Genomic DNA, 19,158 nt, shown 5'->3' on the forward strand with positions numbered 1-19,158 from the left:
TCAGGTAAAGACTTACAAGGCAGAGCATACATGTGCTAGAGACCTGGGCAGCAATGCAGCTGATCAACACTGGGTCAGCAAGAAAGTGAAGAAGAGAATGGCTAGTCAACCTCATATGACTACTAATGAGGCAATTGAGTTTCTTAGAGAAGACTTTAATCTAGTGTTGCATCCGAAGATGGTCTACAGGGCAGTGAAAGAGGCCAAAGAGAGGATTATGGGAAATGAAAAGGAACAGTATGGGAAGCTTAGGGACTATGCCATGGAGATCATTAAGAGTAATCCGGGATCGACTGCAAGAGTTGACGTGATCCCAATCCCTCAATCCCTACCTGTCTTTGACAAAATCTATATCTCCTTTGAGGGTTGTAAGCAAGGCTTTAAGTCTGGGTGTAGGCCTTTCATCCATCTAGATGGAGCATTTTTGAAGACATATCATGGAGGCCAACTACTGTCAGCGGTGGCACAGGATGCCAATAACCAATTCTACGTAGTAGCATATGGAGTTGCAAGATCGGAGACGAAGGAATCCTGGAAATGGTTCCTCACACTGCTTCAGGAAGATCTGGGTGATGCACATCAATTTGGTTGGAACTTTATGTCCGACCAACAAAAGGTCAGACTTCTACATCACTGCATATTAGTGTATCATGTTAAATTACTGCATATTAGTGTAGGATATTAATATAATGCATGTATGTGGTAGAAATGGAATTTAGTGCATATATGTGTTTGCAATGGATATTAGTGCATAGGTGTGAATGATATTTTGAATACTGCAAATATGTGTTTGTAATTGAAGTTATTGTAAATTACTGAATGCAATTTAAACTGCTACATATATGTGTATGCAATATTATGTGTTGGCAGGGTCTGCTACCAGCCTTAAAGGAGGTAATGCCCGAGAGCACATCATCGGAACTGTGTGATGCACATGTGGAAAAACTTCATAAATAGGTTCAAAGATATGCACATTAGAGACATCGTATGGGACTGTGCTAGGTGCACCACTGAACCAGAGTTCAAAGAGACCATGGAGAAGCTGAAGGGGGTGAATAAGGCAGCATGGGAGTATCTAATGAGGTTTGAACCAGCCACTTGGGTTAAGGCTTTCTTCAGTCATGGCCCCAAGGTGGATAACCTAACTAACAACATGTGCGAGGTATTTAATTCAAAAGTCGTTAAATATAGAATGAAGCCAGTTTTGACTATGTGTGAGGAAATTAGGTGCTACCTAATGCGGAGAATGACCAAGCATATTAGGCTGTTAGAGCACCATAGTGGAAAGCTTGCACCTGTTCAGGAGAAAAGGTTGCAGAGGCTGATAAAACCCAGCAGCAGGTGGATTGCCGAATGGGTGGGAGATAACGAAAGAAAGAGATTTCAAGTTAGCATAAAGCAAACCAAAGTAGATGTGGATTTGATCAAACACACTTGTTCATGCAATGTTTGGCAACTGACCGGTATATCTTTAATTTTGAGTGATTTTCTTTAAGGCTGATCTACTATAATGCTAGGTAATATGTTTTGAATGATTTCAGGGCTGATCTAATATAGTGCTAGGTAATATATATGTTTTGAATGCTTTTAGTGATGATGTAATATATTGCTATACAATATGTTCTGAATGATTTTAGAGCTGATCTAATATAATGATAGGTAATATGGTATGTGGTTTTGATTCAGGCATGCCATGCATTCACGGTATTGCTGCAATTAGAAAGAGGCATGACCAGGTAGATGATTATGTGCATTCCTGGTTATGTATGGAATCTATTCACAAAACATATGCACATTGCATAAAATCAGTTCCAAGTGAGGAATTTTGGGTAACCACTGACCAGCTGAGGCCTGCTCCACCACCCATCAAGCGACCTATTGGGAGGCCTAAAGTACACAATCGCAACAAGGATCCTGTTGAGGCTCATATTCAGGGTGACAAGCTTAAGAGAAGCTTTCAAGTGACATGCAGCAAGTGCAATAAGAAAGGCCACAACTACAAGACATGTAAGGGAGCACCAAGCAACCCAAACTGGAAACCAAAAAAGAAAAAAGCTAAGAAGACTGATGCAAACACAGAACCCTTGGAGCAGCTTCCCCTATCACAATCAGCCCCTCAACCAGAGGTATCCCTGCTATTGTTTAGGATCGATCTGTACATTTTAAATTTTGTCAGTGGTTACGATGTCCTATTAACTTTTTTTAAGGACTAATTTGTCCATGTTCTTTCCTTGTTTGATCTATGTTGCATAGGATCAAAGCCAGACACAGACTGAAAGTTTGGCTGAAAATAATGCTGTGCAAGAGAAGTCTACAGTAAGCATCCCCCACCCTAAATAATACACTCATAATCACAATCACTTTATTCATGTCAATGCATTTGAACAACTGAATAAGTTGGTTACTTTTGCAGAATCATGTCATCAGCCAGAATGCTGCAGCAACAACACCATCCGCTCCAGTCCAAATTCCATTCAAGCCTCCATCCCAGCAGCCAAGAATGGGGCAACCCAAAACCCCAGCTACTTCCTCCAAATTCAGACCCAAGCAGACAATCAGAAGGCCCCGAGCAAGTGCAAATCCACCTTCAAATCCACCTGCAACTCCACCCCCAAATACAACCCAGACTCAAAGCACCAGTGCCAGTGTCGCTACATCAGAGGAGACCTTCAAAGTCGCTGGCAGTGAGGCCATAGGAATGAATTTCATCCCAACTCCTGGATCTAAGAATCAGAAGAACTGAACACTACTGAATGAATTTCTGTTTTTTGTCATAGTCTTCAGTATAAATTAAACAACACTGTCTACTTATTGTAGTTTGGCAAACTTGTTTATATGCCAACCAGATGTTTTGTTATTTTGTGGCAAACTTCTTTATGTTTTGGATTAAGACAGATATATTGTTGTTCATATTTTGCTCATAATATATGCAGAATTACTACCTTATATAATAGCTGATTCACAGAATTACTACCTTATTTTTTGTTCAACAATGGCAATTTTCATTGAATAGCCAACAATGACAATTTTCATTACATCATCAACATTATACATCAACTCATCATCCTCACCACTTTAAGATACATACAGCAACAACAAAAACTACACTAATCAAAGCAATGTGCCACATACTCATTTTTTTCTCCTTCTCCATACATAACAGTTTCCTCTCCAACTCTTTCATTTTTTTCTCCAATTCCTGGCTTCGCACCAGTTGAATTTTTTCTTCCAATTCCTGACTTCGCACCACATGATCTTCAATGTCTACACCTCCAACATCATCCACAGCACCCAATGCTTCAGACTCCATGACCCTAATTTTTTTCAAGTGTTCATCAAGCCACACAAAATACCGGCAACACCGTTCTTTAACCTGGAGCAATTTTTCAGATAACACCATAATTAGACACAGAACACTCTCATCCAACTACTATAAAAATAATTGCTCACCTTGAAGAATGGACACCCGAAAAATATTCTATTGGGATTGGATGCTGTTCTTGACTTGTAAAGAATGGCATAAAGGCGCAACCCCATCTCGATCACAAGCTCCAGCAACAGTGGATGAAGATCCCCGTCCAGGTCTTGTGCATGAAGAACTCCCCTCGCTCATCATGGACGATCGCACAAGCAGCGGCCATGACTTCCACCTTGCGTTTGGATGAAATAGGGCTCACTGGTGGCAACGGCGTCGTTTGGCACTTCAGGGACTAATTTGTCCACTTAAATTTCGTCCCAATCCACCTCAGCGAGCGTAACGGCCACGTCATTCAGTGCCCCTCCATGTCAGCTGGGTCCGTTGCCGTTTTTGGCCCAAAACGGACGGAAGGGTATAATTGTCTCCCATTTTAAAACGTAGGGGATCGAAATGTATTTTCCAATCTTGAGGGACGAAAATGTTCCCGTTTTAAAAGGTCAGGGACCTATTTGTCTTTTAATCTAATAATAAAACTATGGATAATATTATAAATACACAAAAAATAATATTTTTTTATTATTTGCTTACTTATAATAAATTTTTTTTTAGTGAGACTCGCACTAAAATTTTTTTCCTTTCCATTTTTTTAACCAAAAAAAATAAAATTTTCCATTCTTTCTATTCATTCATTTTCTTTCCTCGAATTTGCTATAGTGTAAAGCTCGAAAAGCCTTGTGTTTACTGCTTTTAAAAAAACCCTAGATCATTACTCACCCCAACTCCCCTACCCTTGGCTATTGTTGCCGCTACAGAGGAAGTCTATCATCCTTCCTGCTCCTTCTCTGTCTTCGAACTCCACCAGAGTTGCCGCCGATATCGTTATTCCGTTCGACCTCTCCTCCTTCATCGCTACTGCGTTCAACTTCTCATCTCGCGTCTCTACTCGCCTCTGTGCTCTCCTCTCTGATTACGTCTTTGCTCGCCTCTTCGCCCCGTCTCTGCCCACCCTCGCGGCCCTGGTATCACATTTTGCATTCTCAATTTCTGCATTGAATTTGCTTCATGATTCTTGGATTTGATGAGTGATTTATCCTAATTTCTGCCTTCTTGTTGAGTTGCTGACTTGCTGTTTAATTGGAGAATTTTTTTTGTTTATCGTCATTTCATTAATTTGATTAGTAAATGGAGATTTTTGCGGTTTAATTTGATTGGCAATTTATCCTAAATTTTATTTCCGAGTTGATGTTTAATTTATGTGTTGAAAAGTAGGCAAATTATTATGTGAGAAGTAAAATTTTGAATTTTATTGTCATTGAATCAGTGAATTTCTTTATATATTTAGATATTTATATTGGTATATTTTAAATAAATTTATTTTATATTTAATTAAACTGATTCTACCACTGTTCAAACATGGTTGAATCACTGAATCTTTCAGTTCTCGCAACTTTGTGTTAAAGAATAAAGAAAAGCTCCAATTTTTGTCTTTATTCAATCTTTCGTAGCATTATTCATGTGATTAGTATTGTAACATTTTTCCCTCTGTAAACTGGGAAGGTTTGCAAAGTAACAGCAGACCTCCTTTTGAAGCTGAAATTTTGTTAAAAGAGGAGCAGCAGCAGCCAAAAGACCAATGAATATACTTTCAGTTGCACGTAGGTCATTGAATTTTGTTTCGATAAAGCAGTTTCGTCAAACACATTTGCTCAGACGACTTTCTACACGGCGGGTTCCTGGTACTTTGGATTTTATCCATATTTTCTTTTTGCTGATATCAGTAGTTGATATTTCTCATTATTTGGATGTTTTCTTGTTTTGGTTCTAATTTTGTCTCTGATTGAGCTTGTGAATCTGTTTGGCCATGTGAAAGTCTTTTTGTTTTTAATCCTGATAGTGTGTGACTGTAAATGTTGCTAAACAAATATGCTTTTGAGGGATAGATTCCCCCCTCCCCCCCTTTCTCCCAAAAAAAATTGTACTTATAGAGTTTGGCATGATTTAGTTTTCATGTAGAAGCAGAACCAAATTTAAAACTGATTTATGACATCTCAATATTTTTGAACCAGTTTAAAACTGTAGACATGCTTACTGAATGAGAAAGCTCTTCGCCCCCCGAACCTCTGTGTCTGTGTGTGTATCTCGGCCTCTCCCCGCCGGATGCTTTAAAGTCTTATGTGGTTTTCATAGCATTGACTGTGTGGCTTTACGAGCTGATTTTGGCTGGCAAATAGCACTCACTCTTTCTATCAAGTAAAACCGGTAACAAAAATAACTACACCAAGCTAAACAAATTATGATCTGCAGCAGAAAAAAAACAGTTTATTAAATTAAGTTGCTTTTATTTTTTTTTTAAAAAAAGGGAACTGGCTTTTAAATTTGGTTTTGGTTTGCCTACATTTTGGTTCCAATCAGGAATGTTTCCATGCACAACCCTAAATCCTTGGATCTGCTTATGTTGGACATGTTTTAGACTTGGTTCCTTTTGGCATATTTGGGGCATGAATTGTGAATGTCTTGTTAGGTATTACTTTATTATCAAGTTTGAAAATGATGATGTAACTATATAATTTACAGAAGTCATCATTATTAATTGTGAGCTGCTGAGCTATATTGTTGTCTTGCTCTCTGCTACAGATTTAATATTGTGATTCCCAAATTACATCATTATATCACATGCCATTAGAACCTTTTAAAGGCATGTTTGTTTGCTATTTTGAGAACTAATAATTCCTAAAGATCTACAAGTATGCCTGATCCTGCTTTTAGAATGGGTTCTAAACACATCTAGTATTCTAGTCACAAGATAGATGTAATAAAGTAGGATAAAGAACTTAGAAATGCTGAAGAGTATGTTATAATATTTGTGTGTCTACTTGGTCTATGCAAAATAATTATAGTATTGCTGGCACAATGTTTATATTGAAAGGGGTAAATCTGTGTGCTGTATTGAAGGAAGAAGGAATGGAAGTGAAATTAAAGAAAATCTCTGGACATTTCAATTTATAATATGCTCAGCTGAGAACTTGATTTTTGCTTCCTTTATTACAAATGTAGTATTATTTTTGTTGCAAATGTTTGGATAAATATCAATGTCCTATTTGTTGTCCCAAACATTTTAAAAGTGACTTTATTTTTCCCACTTAAGACCACCAAAAATCAATAAAGGGTATATCCTTTCAAAAAGTTTTTTTTAGAAATTAAAAGAAATCCCAAGATTTCCAAGATCTGGTAATAGGTGATGGAAAATCAGAAAATAGAGAATGAATGGAAAGAAAATAGGGATTTTGGTTATGATGGGGTGTGTGTTAATGTGATTACTGAAAAATAAATTCCCTCAAGTTTTTCACTAGCCTTCTGAAATTCTGCAGTCCTTTTTGTTATCCCTCTCAACTCCAATCACTAGCAAATATAATATTCATCAAAAGACTAAAATGCAATGTAGTATGTCGCAGAAAGTAGAACTGCTAATTCATGCATAACAGAGGGAAAAATATTGTATTATATGAATTAGTGATTGCTAATGTAGTGGATTTAATAACTTCTCACCTGTTAAGTTCTAACTAAAATATGCCTTTTATATTATGCTTCAAATGTTCGGAAAAGTCGTATAGTTCGATTTCCACTTTATTGATGCTTGTCTTAGTGTTCATCTAATTTATCTAAACTAAATCAGTTAGGTTGTTCTGCAGTAGTAGTGTATGGAGCGGTCCTTGTCAGATGCTTTCTGATTTCTGATGGGTTCATATGAATTTATATCTGTATTAATGTTTTTATTTGCATGCTTCCATTCTTCAGCACTTCATCATTTTCGGTCCTCAACACATGGATGGCCCATCAACGCAAATCCTACTTGCAAAACTTCCTCCCAACTTGCAGCTACCCAAATAAGATGGGCATCTCAATCTGCAACTACAGAGGAAGACAATAAGATTAGCATTGGACCCCGAAGTGGAGGACAATCCCAGGAAGATGACAAGGAAGCTGGAGTTGTTTATTATGGTCCAATCTCAAATACCATAAAGAAAGTGAAGCTTCTGTCTCTCTCAACTTGCTGCCTTTCAGTATCATTGGGTCCAGTGATAACCTTCATGACATCCCCTGATATGAATGTCATCCTGAAAGGCGCAGTGGCATCATCTGTAATATTCTTTAGTGCTTCAACCACTTTTGCCCTTCACTGGTTCGTTAGCCCTTACGTTCACAAACTGAGGTGGCAGCCTGGCTCAGACAGCTTTGAGGTGGATATGATGACGTGGCTCGCAACTTATACTCCGAAGACTATTAAGTTTGCTGATATTCGTCCACCTCAGACCAATAGGCCTTTTGTGTCATTTAAGGCTAACGACAACTTTTACTTCGTCGATGCAGAGCACTGTCATAACAAGGCACTTCTGGCCAGACTCACCCCACGAAAAGAAACTCATCACGACTCAGCTTTCAAAAACTTGTGATTTGAAACATATTTTATAGTAATTTACCTTTTGGATAAGTGAGGAGTATTTAGCCCTGCCTTGGAATTATGCTCCCTTGAGATTTGATCTCTTGTACGGATGGTATAAACTCTCTTAGATTTGATAAATAATGTGCACAGTTGGTGTGGCAATTTATGTTATATGAGGAGGCATGTTTGCTACTAATTGGAAATAATTTTATATTATTATGTTGTATGGAGTTATAGATGTGGTAAGGAGCATAGTCATCAGACCCGGCCCGACTTGGTCACCTGGCTGGCCGAGCCACTCATTGAACCGGTTGTGCATCGGATCTGGTCGAACCCGGTTCAACTCGACGGGTTTTCATGAAACCTAGTGACCCGGCTAGTTTATTTAACTCGGTCCAGGGCGTTTTTTTTTCTTTTCTATTACCTGAAACGGTGTTGTTTAAGACACTTCCCTTTTTTCCCTTTCAATGAAGCCCTAACCTAGCAGTCTCTCAGACTCTGAGTGCAAGTGGAACCCCCCAATCTAGCCAGCCTCGTCTTTGTGCTCTCTCCATTTTACTCACTGGCTCATGGCCTCACCTGACCTCGTCATTCTCTCGTCTCTCCTCTCACCTCGACAGTCGTCACTCTCAGTCTCTCACGGCCTTACTTCATCGCTCTCTTAGTCTCTCACCTCGTTCCCTCATCTCGGTCGTCGTCGCCTGACCTCGTCACTCTCTCGTCTCTCCTCTCACCTCGACAGTCGTCACTCTCAATCTCTCACGGCCTTACTTCATCGCTCTCTTAGTCTCTCACCTCGTTCCCTCATCTCGGTCGTCGTCGCGGTCCCGTGCCCCTGCGTTCGATTCATCGGCGGCAGAAGTAGACAGAACCAGTCAAGCAGCAGCTGCTCCCTCGGGTCGTGGTCGTCGTCATCTTGTGTTGCGCCAATCGCAGTGTTGGAACCAGTCAATCGGGTTAGCTCCCTTCAAGTTTTCTATTATGTTCTTTCACTAGAATTGTTGTTGAATCTGGTGGTTGTTGCTGTTGTATTTGATTTTAGAGTTATTGAACTGGAGAGAATTTGAGTTAGAAACTTAGAATTGTTGTTGTTTTATTTGGTTTTTAGAGTTGTTGAACTTCAAAACTTTGAATACTTGCTGGATAACAGAGTTGAATACTTGCTGGATAATTTTTTTGTTGCTGGATAATGTTTGAGACTTTGAGTTGACAACTTGCTGGATAATGTTTGAGTTGAATACTTGAATTTTGTTACTGGATGATAACGTTTGAATTGAATACTTTAGTGGTTGTTGCTATGTTGCTTAAAAACTCATTTAGATAAATTTTTGGTTGCTGAAAACAAATTGTAAACAAATTGTGAAAAAATCAGGAAAATTCACTATGATGTGCATATATTGTGACAAACTTATTAGGGGAGGTGGGCTTAATCGATTTAAGTATCATTTGGATGGAAAGGGAGGAGATGTTGAGAAGTGCAAAAAGGAAAGCTCAAGATTATTTTGTACTAGAGACTACTTCATTATCTTTTTTTAGATCATTAGTTATGTTTAAAAATTGATATTAGATTATTAATGTTTGTAAAGACTTGCATTTTAAGACATTATTTTAATTTTATTGATATAATTTTATATTTTTTAATTATGACTGGGTTAATTGGGTGAATTAGTGATTCACTAGTTGAACTAGTGACCCGGTCATATGATCGAATTGATTACCGGTTCACTTCTGATAACTATGATAAGGAGTAGTTTTTTCTTCGATGCTTCTACACATTGGACATTGAGATCAGCTAGAGTAGACAATGTGATGCACAAAAAACTTATCTTAGAAATATATCTTATATTTTTTTTTAGTCTTAATTGAACCATTTTAAATTATTTTCGACCATTTTAAATTATTTTTGACAGTATGCTATGTTCTTGCGAATTTGTTTTTTGGTATAGAAACGGGGCTAAGTCCTAAAGAACACAAAAGGGAAACTAATTATAAATTAGTAGGGGCGTAAAGATCCCTTGTTCATCATCATACAATATACTCAACTTTTTTGGGAAGTGTGTTCCAAAAGTAGAATCTAAAATTTAAATCTAGATTCTTGTGCACTAGACAATCAGCAAATCTATTACCTTTTTTATATATATTTACAAAAAATGCTTCATTCTCTATTCTTCGAGTTGTGTATGTTTCTAATGAGTTCATTAGGATGGACTTTTAATTTTCTAGAGGTATCAAGAATATCTAGAGTGAACACCCAACTCGGTTCTTGTCTATTTCAAATTAGGATAAGGCGACCCCTGCTAAAAAAAGACACCTACCCTTAAAGTGAGCCATCGCGGCCCCTCCATCGTATCCCTTGAACAAAGTTGACAAAAATGTCCTATGTGGCAGTTACCAGCTCTGATATGAACATTTTTTCAGAGTGAAGTGCCATGTTGGATTTGGAGGAATTGACAGGGGTCGATTTGTCCCCTACCTCCTCAAAAAAACGAAACGTCGCTCTCAGCCACATGATGTAACACCCCGTTACCCTAAGCCTTACCTCTAGCCGTAAGGCAAAGAATAACAACAAGTCACGACAGTTCTAAAGCTTATAATATATAATATATGTCCAAAAGTTTATATAACTAGAAGCCCGATAAAGAATAAAAGCTCAATTTGCGTAAAGCAGAATTCACGAAACGCGAAGCATTCACACACGAAGACTAAACGTATAGATACGAACAGACAATACATAATATATATAAAACCTTGTAGATAGCTCCAGGGTACACAAGGTAATAATTAAAGTAAACAAGATATATATAAGTATAATATACAAAAGAGGACTAATCACAGCCTGTGGAATTTAGGTCGACTAGTCAAACTTAATACAACAGAGTTTTGGAGTTTTAAAACAGCAACAACCTATCTCTCAGAGTTTTCAGAAAACAAAGCATCTAAAGCAACAAAGTTAAATATACAAAAGGTGAGAGAATACTACAACAAAAGTAAACAAGGAAGGAACCATACTCCACTCTATTACCATGTCCGCAAACTCACCGAGGTGAATTACGACCTGTATCTAAAAATCAACAATAGCATATGGTATGAGAACCGGATGTTCTCAGTATTGTAATAGTGCCCAATATGTAAGATGTAAGGCTCCTGGACGCCAAAGGCAATCTTAGAACTTCACACCGATACAGATATCCACGCTTATAAAAAATAAATAAATAAAGACCATAAACAATATACAGGGTTATCTAAACTTAGGGGATTTCTAACTAAAATTAATCACCGCTGTCCCACAGCCTTCACCAACCTACCCTCCGTGCGATCCCATCGCCACCGCCTACCTAACCTCGTCAGCACCAGACAATCACAGTTAATGCAAGCAAGTAAAACACAGGTAGTATTCATATATAACTAGTAATTCAAGAAGCAAGTAGGCATATTACACAATTAGGCAAACTCAAGTAATCAAAGCAAACAAGCACATAAGAGATGCATATGATAAATGCATGTCCTATTGGCTCGTGATATCACTTGTCGGTCCGTAAATGCCAACCCGACACATCCTTCCGGATGTAGCTTTTTCTGCCACGCCAGAGATATAGTGCCCTACACACTCATGCAGCAGCGGATTTGCTACGCCAGAGATATAGTGCCCTGCACACTCATGCAGTAGGGAGTCTACTACGCCAGGGATATAGGCCCCGCACACTTCATGCAGCAGAGAAGGAAATAACCACAACTACTCATGCAGCAGAAAAATCTGCCATGCCAGGGATATAGGCCCCGCACACTCTCAACAACAACTAGTTATGCAGCAAAAATCTGCCACGCTGGAGATATAGACTCCACACACTCTCAACAACAACTAGTTATGCAGTAGAAAAATCTGCGACGCCGGAGATATAGGCTCCGCACACTCCCATATAATCCAATAATTTCATCATTCCTTTCCAAGTTCTCAATTCATCATAACAATCCCATCACTGGTTTCCACTTTTCAAATTCATCACAAGCATTCTCTTTTTTGAATAATCTCTTCAACCATAAACTTCACAACTCAACTTTCACCAATTCAAGCTAGAAAAATACACAAACCTTCCATACCTATATCACCGGCTCTAAACTCATAACTAAAAATACCATTTTTATTCCTCTATTATTTACTTCTTTGATTCAAGATCCGAAAACTGGAAAAGGTTTTAAACAAGTGTTATGGAAGTTTGCAAGCTTGCCGGAAAGGTGAACGGTTAAAAACAAGATTTTTATTAAAAACAGGGCAGTGTGCGTAAGAATAGGGTTGTGCGTACGCACGCACAAAAGGATTTTCAAGAAGCGTGCATACGCATAGATGTGTGCATACGCACAGAAGATAAAAGCTTTCATTTTAAACATGCGCACAGATACGTGTGATCCGCCTGAACAGACTACCAATCCCAGCGTGTGCGCGCGCACGAGTTTGTGCGTACGCATAGCTTGCAAATTTTGCAAGGTGAGCGTGCACACCAGAGTTTGCGTGCGCACATAAAAACCAGAAATCTCAAATTCTGCAATATCACAGAATTTCAGATTTCTGATACCAACTTCTGACGATCATATCTTTCACCACAAAATTCCGATTTCCACAAAATCTATACCCTTTAAAAGCTCTTTGAATTGTCTTTAATTTGATACAAAAATCAATAAATTTCAAAAACGGTAGCTCAAGATATGATCCGCCAAAGTTGGCCTAAAATCCATTTTTACCAAAAACACTAAAAACTCAACTTTATGAAAACTCCCAATACATAACCAATTGTTCTATATCCAAATCAGTCCTAATGTATCTAAATCACATCCATTTATCTTTCTATTCATTTCAAAACCTACAACATATACTTTCATCAATTTCAACCACCAAAATCCACTTATAAGACTCAAATCTCAATAATTAATAATCCAATACCTACACTTCACCATCCCCAACCTTTATTAACATCAACATCTAATACAAATCCTCATTAACATCAATATTCATACTTCTCTTCAATTAAACTCAACATTAGCAATCATTATCAATATTCACTTTTTCACAATCCTCATAAACGCCTATCAACATCAACCAATATCATCCACAACAAACTTAATAATTATCAATCCATACACCAATTTTACCAGATTCTCACCATTCCAAACCATCACATTCATTGATTTTCTCATTTATCATTACCAACTCATAGTCCAACCTCCAAAGCAATTCCACCACACATAATACACATACACACATTTAACCAGCCAATACATTCACTTTCAACCTATCTTAGGGCCACTAGCCTAAATGTCCAGAAACATTACATATTATATAAAAGAAACTGAAACCATACCTTGGCCGATTCCCAAAATGCTCAAACACCAAACTTGATTCCAACAAGCTTCCACCAAGCTCTAAACCACCAAAGCCAAACCAAAAGCCACCACCAACTCCAAAAACAAGCTTCATACATACAACATAACCATGCATTATCAACTAAAACTCACACTACACCAAAACACAAGGATATAGAGGTTCCTTACCTTATCCAACGGTGATTGGGACAAAGCCCGATAATTACCCGCTTCTAGAGATCACCTAAATAACCAAAACCACAAAATCTACTCAAAACTATAACCCAAACATGCAAAAATCTAGGGCTGGAAACTATAGTGTGAGTTGAGATATCTTACCAACAATGCCTAGCTAGAATTGAAGAGCTCAATGAGAGTTTCACGTGGCTATAAACGGCTTGTAAATCGGAGTTCCGTAGCTCAAGTTATGGCTCCCGGAAGGTGATGATGAATAGTGACAATGGGGTTTCACCCCCCACCATCACCTATCCAAGCTCTCTCTCTCTCTCTCTCTCTCTCTCTCTCTTCCCTTCAAAATGAGCTTAAAGCTCATTAAACACATATATGTATGTTGGACCTTGGGCTCAGTTTGGGCCCGGTCCAACCCGTTAGCGCTTTTAGCCCGTATGGTCCACTTTAGGCCAAGACCTTTAAGATTAGCGTCTATTTTTCGATTCTAAATTATTTTTATCTTTTCAAAACAATAAATCAATTTTCAAAATCTTATTTTCCAAAATACGCGGTACTAGACAGACTAGAGTCGATACTACCGGCTTAAGTCCAAGTACGCATTTTTACAAAAACTTTTCGAAAAAGATACATTTTCCAACTCAGAAAAATTCATTGAAATCAAATTTCACCTTTAAATTTTCAAATTAAAACTTCTAAATTTTGAATCTACTCCGGGCACTTAAAAATTTATTATTTTACTAAATTGGTTAAGCTGGTTCTTACATTCTCCCCTCCTAATAAAATTTTCGCCCTCAAAAATTCGAACCGCGTGATATATCCTCGTTCATCTTACCGTGTCAATGTTCCCTCTCACCTTCCGTTGTGTCACTCTGATTATCGTCGTTAAGAATTCGGAATTTTTCCTTTAAACCAAATACCAATTTTGTAATACTTTTCCTTTAAAACAAGTTCAATCTAAATGAGTTCATTGTTAAAACTTTCTCAAAAGAGTCAAAAATAATTTATTTGTAAATCAATCACTTCAAGCATGATTTTTCTAAATTTATTAAAATCCTTAAATCAGAACCTTCCAATTTGAATCCCTTTTGATAAGTTAAATTACAAACCAAATTCACAAGTTAACAAAATCATAGAACTCACTTTCCCTTTTAAATCATATCATTTAACCAAAGAGTTTCGACCTAGTTTCAAAACCAAATCATTTAACCAAAGTTCCAAACCAAATTTGAAAATGATTCTAAATCTCAAAAAATTTTTCAACATGATTCAAACCCATACCAGTTAGAAACTGAAAATCAAAGTTAAAAACCACAAAAGCATCTGTCATTACTTCCGTTGCCACTAGTGCTGAGCCGCACCCATCAACTGATATGTCGCAAACTCCACGAACTGGTCCTCTTGAACATGTTGAGCTCGAAACACATTGACTAGGCTAGTCATACTCACTATCTCTCCGTGAACATGATTGACCTCGTCTGTGAGTTGCCATTCGGGTTGCCTTTCCACACTAAACAATTGATATCGAGGTGATCAGTCTCAATATCCCAAGCTCAGTGCTTCAATTATCTCCAAAGGCACTCACAAATAAGCATGCTATGCATATCAAGTAGATAACATAAATAGCATGAAAGAAAAATGACCCAGAGTGTGCAACAAAGCACAATCGGTCCATCCCTCAGGCTCACGAGGACGAACCACTCTGATACCACTAAATGTAACATCCGGTTGCCCTAAGCCTTACCTCTAGCCGTAAGGCAAAGAATAACAATGAGCCACGACAGTTCTAAAGCTTATAATATATAATATATGTCCAAAAGTTTATATAACTAGAAGCCCGATGAAAGAATAAAAGCTCAATTTGCGTAAAGCAGAATTCACGAAACGCGAAGCATTCACACACGAAGACTAAACGTATAGATACGAATAGAAAAGACATAATATATATAAAACCTTGTAGATAGCTCCAGGGTACACAAGGTAATAATTAAAGTAAACAAGATATATATAAGTATAATATACAAAAGAGAACTAATCACAGCTTGCAGAGTTTAGGATGGCTAGTCAAACTTAATACAACATAGTTTTAGAGTTTTAAAACAGCAACAGCCTATCTCTCAGAGTTTTTAGAAAACAAAGCCTCTAAGGCAACAAAGTTAAATATACAAATGGTGAGAGAATACTACAACAAAAGTAAACAAGGAAGGAACCATACTCTGCTCTGTCACCATGTCCGCAAACTCACCGAGGTGAATTACGACCTGCATCTGAAAAATCAACAACAGCATATGGTATGAGAACCGGAGGTTCTCAGTATGGTAATAGTGCCCAATATGTAAGATGTAAGGTTCCTGGACGCCAAAGGCAATCCTAGAACTTCACGCCGATACAGATATCCACGCTTATCAAAAATAAATAAATAAAGACCATAAACAATATACAGGGTTATCTAAACTTAGGGAATTTCTAACTAAAACTAATCACCTCTGTCCCACAGCCTTCACCAACCTACCCTCCGTGCGATCCCATCACCACCACCTACCTAACCTCCTTAACACCAGACAATCACAACTAATGCAAGCAAGTAAAACACAGGTAGTATTCATATATAACAAGTAATTCAAGAAGCAAGTAGGCATATTACACAATTAGGCAAACTCAAGTAATCAAAGCAAACAAGCACATAAGAGATGCATATGATGAATGCATGTCCTATTGGCTCGTGATATCACTTGTCGGTCCGTAAATGCCAACCCGACACATCCTTCCGGATGTAGCCTTTTCTACCACACCAGAGATATAGTGCCCTGCACACTCATGCAGTAGGGAGTTGGTGCACGAAATTGTGATAACACTTTTCACAACTCCGCACAACTAACCAGCAAGTGCACTGGGTCGTCCAAGTAATACCTTACGTGAGTAAGGGTCGATCCCACGGAGATTGTTGGCTTGAAGCAAGCTATGGTTATCTTGTAAATCTTAGTCAGGAGATTAATGATAAAGATGATTTTTGTTTATGAAAAGTAAATAACATAAAATAAATAATACTTATGATTTAGTAATGAGGAACAGGTTGAGGTTCAGGAGATGCTCTGTCATCTGAATCTCTGCTTTCCTACTGTCTTATTCTCCAAACACGCATGGCTTCCTTCCATGGCAGGCTGTATGATCCTCTCAGTGAAAATGGTCCAAGTACAGTCTCTACACGACTAATCAACTGTCTGCTTTCTCGTCTCGGATGAAAAATACCAGGCACAGCTACCGCATGGCTAATCATCTGTCGATTCTCACTAGTGTCGGAATAGGATCTCTCTATCCTTTTGCACACTGTCACTGCGCCCAACATTCGTGAGTTTGAAGCTCGTCACAGTCTTCCCTTCCCAGATCCTACTCGGAATACCACAGACAAGGTTTAGACTTTCCGGATCCCAGGAATGCTGCCAATTGGTTCTAGCCTATACCACGAAGGTTCTGATTTCATGGACTCGGTCCATGAATCAGAGACCCAAGAGATACACACTCAAGCTGCCACCCAATGACTACGTTCAGCACAAGTAGAACGGGAGTGGTTGTCAGGCACGTGTTCATAGATGTGAGAATAATGATGAGTGTCACGGATCATCATCTTCTCCAGATTGAGGTTCGAGTGAATATCTTAGAACAGAATCAAGCGTAGTTGAATAGAAAAAAAAATAGTAATTGCATTAATCCATTGAGACACAGCAGAGCTCCTCACCCCCGCCTATGGGGTTTAGAGACTCATGTTGTAGAAGATACAATGTTAAATGTAAAATGTCATGAGTTGCCAAATGAATCTCTAAAAGTAGTTTTTATACTAGATTAGTAACTTAGGTTTACAGAAAATGAGTAACTAAGTGCAGATAGTGCAGAAATCCACTTCCAGGACCCACTTGGTGAGTGTTTGGGCTGAGCTTTCAAGCTTTCACGTGCATATGCCTCAAGTTGGAGTTAAACACCACCCTGGGTGCCAAAATGGGCATTTAACGCCAAGAAGTGTGCCAGTTCTGGCGTTTTATGCCAGAAAAAGGTCTCTGGATGGCGTTTAACGCCAGTTTAGGCCATCAAATATCGGGCAAAGTATGGACTATTATATATTTCTGGAAAGCCCAAGATGTCTACTTTCCAACGCAATTGAGGACGTGCCAATTGGGCTTTTGTAGCTCGAGCAAATTCACTTCGACTTCAGAAGGGTCAGAATCCAACAGCATCTGCAGTCCTTTCTCAGCCTCTGAATTAGATTTTTGCTCAGGTCCCTCAATTTCAGCCAGAAAATACCCGAAATTATAGAAAAACACACAAACTCATAGTAAAGTCCAGAAATGTGATTTTTTCATAAAAACTTAATAAAAATATAATAAAAAGTAACTAAAACATACTAAAAACTATGTAAAAACAATGCCAAAAAGGGTATAAATTATCTGCTCATCACAACACCAAACTTAAATTGTTGCTTGTCCCCAAGCAACCAAAAACAAAATATGATAAAAAGAAGAGAATATGCAATAAATCTCAAAAATATCAATGAAGATTAGTTTCAATTAGATGAGCGGGACTAGTAGCTTTTTGCTCCTGAACAGTTTTGGCATCTCACTTTATCCTTTGAAGTTCAGAATGATTGGCATCCATAGGAACTCAGAAATACAGATAGTGTTATTGATTCTCTTAGTTCAGTATGTTGATTTTTGAACACAGCTACTTTATGAGTCTTGGTCGTGACCCTAAGCATTTTATTTTCCAGTATTACCACCGGATACATAAATGCCACAGACACATAACTGGGTGAACCTTTTCAGATTGTGACTCAGCTTTGCTAGAGTCCCCAGTTAGAGGTGCCCAGAGCTCTTAAGCACACTCTTTTTGCTTTGGACCACGACTTTAACCGCTCAGTCTCAAGCTTTTCACTTGACACCTTCACGCCACAAGCACATGGTTAGGGACAGCTTGATTTAGCTGCTTAGGCTAGGATTTTATTCCTTTGGGCCGTCCTATCCATTAATGCTCAAAGCCTTGGATCTTTTTTACCCTTTCCTTTTAGTTTAAAGGGTTATTGGCTTTTTGCTCTTGCCTTTTGGTTTAAAGAGCTACTGGTTTTTTCTGCTTGCTTTTTCTTTTTCTTTATTTTTCGCCATTTTTTTCGCAAGCTTTGTGTTTTTCACTACTTTTTCTTGCTTCAAGAATCAATTTTATGATTTTTCAGATTATCAATAACATTTCTCTTTTTTCGTTATTCTTTCAAGAGCCAACAATTTTAACATTCATAAACTTCACTATAAAAAATATGCACTGTTCAAGCATACATTCAGAAGGCAAGAAGTGTTGTCACCACATTAAACTAATTTCAAGATAACTTTCGAAATTAAGCACTTCTTGTTCTTTTGCAAATAAAAGCATTTTTCATTTAAGAAAAGTGAGGGATTCATGGAATCATTCATAGCTTTAAGACATAGACTCTAAACTTTAATGATCATGTAATAAAAATAAGACATAAAATAAACATAAAAGCAGACAAATAATAAAAGAAAAGAAATTAAAGAGATAAAAATAAATGACTCTAATAATAATGCTTATGTAACTCTTAAAATAGGTTTCTAATAATAAAAGTTATCACAGAGTTAGGACTCAACAACCTTCATTTTGAGAGGTAAGTGCTCCTTCAATTTGTGGGACGTCTGGCTCTTCAAGGGACAACTTCTGGCGCTTTAGCTCCTGTATCTCGCGCCCTTGTTTCTTTTGT

At 38.0% G+C, this 19,158-nt stretch overlaps 1 protein-coding gene across 2 annotated transcripts; it reads left to right on the forward strand.

The window, feature by feature from the left end:
• Nucleotides 1-4,035: 4,035 nt before the first annotated feature.
• On the forward strand, nucleotides 4,036-8,055 carry LOC112720759 (uncharacterized). Of its 2 annotated transcripts, none has more exons than XM_025771822.3 (3): nucleotides 4,036-4,437; nucleotides 4,976-5,154; nucleotides 7,214-8,055. In XM_025771822.3, exons 2-3 carry the CDS (start codon nucleotides 5,052-5,054, stop codon nucleotides 7,867-7,869), a joined length of 759 nt encoding a protein of 252 aa, XP_025627607.1. In that variant the 5' UTR covers nucleotides 4,036-4,437; nucleotides 4,976-5,051; the 3' UTR covers nucleotides 7,870-8,055. The 2 variants fall into 2 exon arrangements, with proteins under 2 accessions (XP_025627607.1, XP_025627608.1); XM_025771823.3 differs by having other exon boundaries at nucleotides 4,986-5,154.
• Nucleotides 8,056-19,158: the final 11,103 nt, after the last annotated feature.

This window comes from Arachis hypogaea, chromosome 11, assembly GCF_003086295.3.
Source record: "Arachis hypogaea cultivar Tifrunner chromosome 11, arahy.Tifrunner.gnm2.J5K5, whole genome shotgun sequence".
NCBI classification, from domain to species: domain Eukaryota; kingdom Viridiplantae; phylum Streptophyta; class Magnoliopsida; order Fabales; family Fabaceae; genus Arachis; species Arachis hypogaea.

Excerpts from the sequence above, each read along its gene's own strand:
- LOC112720759 (XM_025771822.3), top strand. The coding sequence starts at position 5,052 with ATGAATATACTTTCAGTTGCACGTAGGTCATTGAATTTTGTTTCGATA. Across the intron at positions 5,155-7,213 it reads TTCTACACGGCGGGTTCCTG|CACTTCATCATTTTCGGTCC; the intron begins GTACTTTGGATT and ends TCCATTCTTCAG.